The 6,129-nt window shown below is 33.0% G+C and overlaps 1 protein-coding gene across 1 annotated transcript in view; it reads right to left on the minus strand.

Annotated features, from left to right (window-relative positions):
* Window positions 1-5,904, minus strand: part of LOC107692249 (equilibrative nucleoside transporter 2-like) — a 10,943-nt gene extending 5,039 nt beyond the window's left edge. Inside the window, exons 1-7 of the mRNA XM_016491211.1 lie at window positions 5,467-5,904; window positions 4,188-4,269; window positions 3,085-3,230; window positions 2,818-2,957; window positions 1,327-1,337; window positions 1,126-1,201; window positions 252-430 (exon numbers count right to left, since the gene is read on the minus strand). Coding sequence (XP_016346697.1) covers window positions 252-430; window positions 1,126-1,201; window positions 1,327-1,337; window positions 2,818-2,957; window positions 3,085-3,230; window positions 4,188-4,269; window positions 5,467-5,597 — 765 coding nt within the window. The 5' untranslated portion in view covers window positions 5,598-5,904. The remainder of the gene's footprint in view (window positions 1-251; window positions 431-1,125; window positions 1,202-1,326; window positions 1,338-2,817; window positions 2,958-3,084; window positions 3,231-4,187; window positions 4,270-5,466) is intronic.
* Window positions 5,905-6,129: the final 225 nt, after the last annotated feature.

The raw sequence follows: 6,129 nt of genomic DNA on the forward strand, positions 1-6,129 counted from the left end.
TTCTTATTCCGAGGTCACCGTAGCCACCAGATCCAGTCCATATCCAGACCACATGGTGTATGACATTTGATGACGTCACTGAATCAACAACGAACTGACTTTAACTGATAAACTGCCTGATTTCTATTGTCCTCCAACATTATCGCCACACTATGTTTGACGCTGTAAAGCTGCTTTGACACAACCAGTATTGTATAAAGCGCTATATAAATAAAGGTGACTTGACTTTGATTGGTAAAATATAACGGCACCTTTTTGAAGACTTCCAGGATGGAGCTCTTCTGCGTGGACGTGTTTTCTGACTGCAGCGGGATGAAGGCCTGTCTGACACCCTCCTCTTCACTCACACCGCTATCACCTTTATTAGGATTCCCGTTCGGCACAGAGCCAACAGACAGATCGCTGGTCTTCTCAGAGCCTTCAACATCACCTGGAGGAACAGAGTCACCGTCAAATAAAATAAGTGCACTTAACTGTATTGAATGTACACTTGTAGTGTATTTCAAATCATACAAGTATATTTAAACAAAAAACATACTTGCAGATAATATAATACAACAATGAAATAAAAAAGGACACTTAAGTGACTTAAAGAGAGACATTTTCATGACTGTTTAACACACTTAAGTACACTTTTAAACACTTAGCAATAATGTTTAATTAAAAGTTTTTTACTTAAAAAAAACAAAACAAACATTTTATATCATGTTTTAATAATGTTTTATGTTTTAAAGTACACGTATTTTCATGTGTTGAGTAACATACTAAAGCACATGTAAAGTACTTGATTATAATTTTAACCGTAGTTGGTTATTCAATATTATATATTTTTTTATATTCTTATAAGTTAATATACCATCAACATCAGTTATCATCAGTGAATATCTGTTAAAATGTAATTTATTTCTGTGATCAAAGCTGTTACATTTTCATTCAATTTCAATTAACATGCAATTAAGTGTCTGAAAACATTACATTCAGTTCATGTCAAGTATGCTAAAGTGTACCTCTTTTTCACGTTCAAAAGAAGTGTTCTCTTGCGACTGAACACTGAACAAGCTACACTGCTCTTAACTCTAGTGAAATGACAGTCCAATATCTGTGAGTTTATAGACTAAGTTTCACCTGTAGGCAGCAGCCGGTTGGACGTCTCAAGCTCGCAACTCTTGCTTTTTCTGTCCAGGTAAAATCTAGCAAACTCCTGCACACACACACACACACACTAGAAAGTTCAAAAGAACAGCACTTATTTGAAATAGAAATCTTTTATAACATTATGTCTTTACTGTTTTACTTTTGATCAATTTAATGCATACTTGAACACACATGCATTAGGGCTGGACAATAATTCAATATCAATATGTACTGCGATATAATTTTTTTCAATAACGGTGATATGATTTTTAAACACATTTCCGATATTTCGATATACATTACCAGTGTCTCGATGACATTTTCATTTTTATCTGATAAAGTAGCGTTAGTGAGCGGAGCTGCTTTGATTACAGCCGTTACCGGGGGAAACCGCTAGTTCTATCGCTCTAAAAGCGTCCCCTGCTGGCGACAATGAGTTTGCATTTTCAATAATAATCCCGCCTCCAGCAACATGTTTTTGTTGTTGTTCAGTTGTTTTGTTTTCTGCAGCAACTCAGAGCACTTTTTATATTCTTTATCCTGGCTGACGCACATTTGTTTCAATCTATAAGAATAATCAGCCTACACTACCAGTCAAAGGTTTTTTAAACAGTAAGATTTTTAATGTTTTTTTTTTTTTTTAAAGTAGTCTCTTCTGCTCACCAAGCCTGCATTTATTTGATCCAAAGTACAGCAAAAACTGGAAAATTCTGAATTATTTTTACTATTTAAAATAACTGCTTTCTATTTGAAAGCAGTTATTTTAAATCTTCAGAAATCATTCTAATATGCTGATTTGCTGATTATCAATATTTAAAACAGTTGGGAATATTTTTTTTTCAGGATTCTTTGATGAATAGAAAGATCAGCATTTATCTGAAATAAAAAGCTTTTATAACATTATACACTATTCCATTCAAAAGCTTGGAGTCAGTATAATTTTTTCTTTGGAAATTATAGAAATGTTATTTAGCGCTGCAATTTTATTTTATTTATAATGCTTTTATTTAGCAAGGATGCTTTAAACTGATCAAAAAGATTATAATGTTACAAAAGATTTCTATTTCAGATAAATGCTGTTCTTCTGAACTTTCTATTCATCAAAGAAACGTGAAAAAAAACCTACTCATTTGTTTTCAACATAAATGTTTCTCGAGCAGCAAAGCAGCATATTAGGATGATTTCTGAAGATCATGTGACACTGAAGACTTTGAAATCACAGGAATAAATCACATTTTAAAACATTTCAAAATAGAAAAGTTATTTTAAATAGTAAAAAAAAAATTCAGAATGTCATTGTTTTGCTGCATTTTTCAAATAAATGCAGGCTTGGTGAGCAGAAGAGAATTCTTTAAAAAAAACAAACATTAATTTATTTGTGCTGTTTTTTTTTTCTTAAATATTTTATAGTTTTATAGGAGGAGGTTTCATAGACTTGGAAAATTCATTTTTCACAATTGTTTAGGTACAGACATCTGTTGTGGGCGTTCTTGGCCGTTTTTATGAGGCTTTTTTTTTTTAAATAGTTTTCGTATCGGTATCAGAATTGTATCGTATCGACCGAAATTAAGAAGTATATCGCGATATAAATTTTGGCCATATCGTCCAGCCCTAACATGCATACAGTATACTATATGCATATGAGTGCTGCTAAACAATGTTGAGGTTTCTCTAGTCGCTAACAATTGATAAACCAGATGGTTGCCATGGTGACGGAGAAGAAGCGGTCCTCCTCCATCGGGATCTTCACCAGCACAGCAGTGAGGATGAAGAGGAGCAGGATGAAGACCAGACTGCCTGCTATCCTCATCTTCTCCGAGATCCTGGAACACAAATGATCAGGTGCATATTACTAGTTGCAAATGTTATATGTATTACACATTTAGAATGCATTTCATAACTACGAGTCAAGCCCATACGTCAAAAAACAAACAAACAAACAGTTCTCACCAGTGATAGAGAAAAGAGTTGAGCAAAGTGAAGAGCAGCAAAGGCAGCTGGGACAGCAGAGTCATCCAGTTATTGAAATAATACTCCTTCCTGGTGGTTACTGTTCCATTACTCCATTCAGACGTGTTGAGTCTGTTGTTGAAATACTGTAAAAAACAAAAATGATTTTAGAGGCAATAAACAAGCCATTTTAACACCGCAATATAATCAAACGCAACACTATGGCCTGGAAAATTCAATACTAGTGGTCGACTGACATCGATTTTTATTGATGGTCGATGCAGATGACCCATCAAGTAAGGTGGCCTACACATACATATACACACATATATATATATATATATATATAAAAATAATGTGAATAATTAAAAATGTGCAGTTTCACTGCAAAAAATGGCTTATCTTACTTAGTATTTTTCTTGTTTCTAGTCAAAATATCTAAAAAAAAATCTTAAATCAAGATACTTTTACTAGATAAGCCAATTATCTAATCTTGTTTCCAGGTGAAAAAAAAACTAAATTAAGTGCATTTTGCTTAAAACAAGTAAAAATATCTGCCAGTGGCGTAAGTAAAATGCTCTTGTTTTAAGCAAAATGCACTTAATTTAGTTTTTTTTCACCTGGAAACAAGATTAAATAATTGGCTTATCTAGTAAAAGTATCTTGATTTAAGAATTTTTTTTTAGATATTTTGACTAGAAACAAGAAAAATACTAAGTAAGATAAGCCATTTTTTGCAGTGTAATTGTATTTTGTTTTGTGGTTTAAACTTAAATGCGTCTCAAACAAGACTATTCTACTAACTAACTTTCATTGCTTAAAAAAAAATAAAATCGCGAGTGCAAGAATAGAAGATAAAACTCTAGGCTAATCGGTTCAGTCCTGGCTGTTAGCCAACTACTGTAGCAAACTAATTAGTGAACGTATTGGAGAATTCAGATCGAAACGAGATCAATGAAGCGCTACAGGAATTTCTCTCAGCTTAAAGTGCCTTTAAAAATGGAAACAACTGAGCTGATCTTCTGAGAACATCCTGTGTTATTCCCATTTGACCAGCGCTGGGTTTAACCCCCATATTTGGAATGTTTTCCGCATTCCGTTACCATAGATGCCGTCATGAAGAAGTTCCATGGCAACAGCGTTCCCAGGCCAAGGATGAAGAATATGATCCCGACGAAGAAGCCGCTAGAGAGAAGAGAGAAGACCACAGTCAGCAGCCTGTTCATGTGAGATCATGACATTTTAGGGAAGCAGAATATGAAAATATTATTTTCAAGAATATGCGATTATGAGAGTAAAAGCAGGGAACTTTGTATCTATCTATGCTATTATCTAGTCATAAAATATTTGAAGTATCCATACCCTTATGAGTCAAACTACAACAATAAAACATTATTAGTAGTAGTAATATTATCATTAGAAATGAATTTTTACTGTATGTAGAAATACACACAGCCCTTCTATGTTATATTCATATCAACTCACCCCATTTAGCATTCATAAATGATCAGTATATACAACTAAATACAGGATGAAAGAATTAATAAATGATGCTGATATACTGTCTTTGCATCCCTAGTTAGTGTTATTTTAGTTAATGTTACAGTTTTTAAAAATACTTTGAATTGGCCTTTGTTTATATTTTTCATTTTAATTTTAGTTTAATTTTGTTGTATGCTTTTGTTATTGTGATTAGGGTTTTTTTTTATATATTTTTTATTTAGCTTTATTTTAATGTGTTTCAGTTTTAGTAATTTAATTTCAATTAGCTGCCAAGGCAACATTTCAAACATTCGTTTAATTTTTTTCCCCCCATATCTAATATTTATATTTTATTTCAGCTTTATTTCAAGCACCAAAAATTGTAAAACAAAATTTGTATATTTTATAAATTTTAACATTTGTAATAGTTTTAGTTAACAATAGCAACACTGGTTACAAACTATTTACAGGCTGCTTACACATTGTCATTTTTAATAAATCTTAACTTTATTTATTCATGAGTTAATCTTTCTAATTGACTCCGACTGTCTATTGCCAATGTATTGTTTTTTTTTTTTTACATGATTTAAGATTATTTTTTTCTCTTTTTTTCATTTTGAAAAGTAAACTCGAGACACTTTAAAGGCTTCAAAAGCCCCTACCTTCACAAAAAAAAAATTTTAAAACAAAATGAACGCTCCAGGCAATGGCGGAAAGCTATTAGCTTGATTACAGTCTGTTCTGTTGACTCACTGTGTGCTTTCAGAGCAATTAAACCCAATCTCTGCCCTTCTTCAAAGCCACATATCATTGTGCTTCACTGCAATCACATCCGTCCTTTAGTTTGAGAGAGTTCTGTGTTTAGAAGGTAAAAAATGTAATCCACAATGAAGAACGTACCGGTCTGCAGGGGCATCTTCTCTTGGGCTCATTTTGTACTGGTGGCAGCTGTTTGAAAAACAAAACATCAAATCATTAAAACACAATTCTAGCTTTACATTACAATTACATAAATCACAAACGGTGACCATCTCAAAGCTGCTGCTGCGCTCGGTTATAGTCTAGAAAAGAATGAGAAAAACACATCTTTACCTTTATTTACTCCAAATACAGAAAAGATCTCGGTAACACTGCAGTTCCTCGGCAAAACAGCAAGACGTTTGTACATGACTGCTTCAGCTTCAGTGTATCCACTCCAAACAGTTTAACTACACTAAACGTGAGTGTGCATGTGGACAAGCATGGCGTTTCTGTGAGAAATGAGGAACGGAGAGTAGGAGAAGCGTTCACGTAGGGCTGGGCGATATAGCTAAAAAATGCATCAACGATATAATGTTTCATATCGTTCGGTATCGATAATTATTTAATTTTTTTTTTTAAAACAGAGCAATTGAAAAAACATTTTTAAATTTAACCACTGTATTTTTAAATTAACCCAATTTATTGAGACAAACAACAAATATTTTTTGTTTTAACAATCAAACACAAAATAAAAATACATTAAACTACAACGTCACTTACATCATCATCACTGCATCTCGTGCGCCACTGATGAGTGACGCT

Source organism: Sinocyclocheilus anshuiensis, unplaced genomic scaffold, assembly GCF_001515605.1.
Source record: "Sinocyclocheilus anshuiensis isolate Anshui unplaced genomic scaffold, SAMN03320099.WGS_v1.1 scaffold911, whole genome shotgun sequence".
Classification (NCBI taxonomy): domain Eukaryota; kingdom Metazoa; phylum Chordata; class Actinopteri; order Cypriniformes; family Cyprinidae; genus Sinocyclocheilus; species Sinocyclocheilus anshuiensis.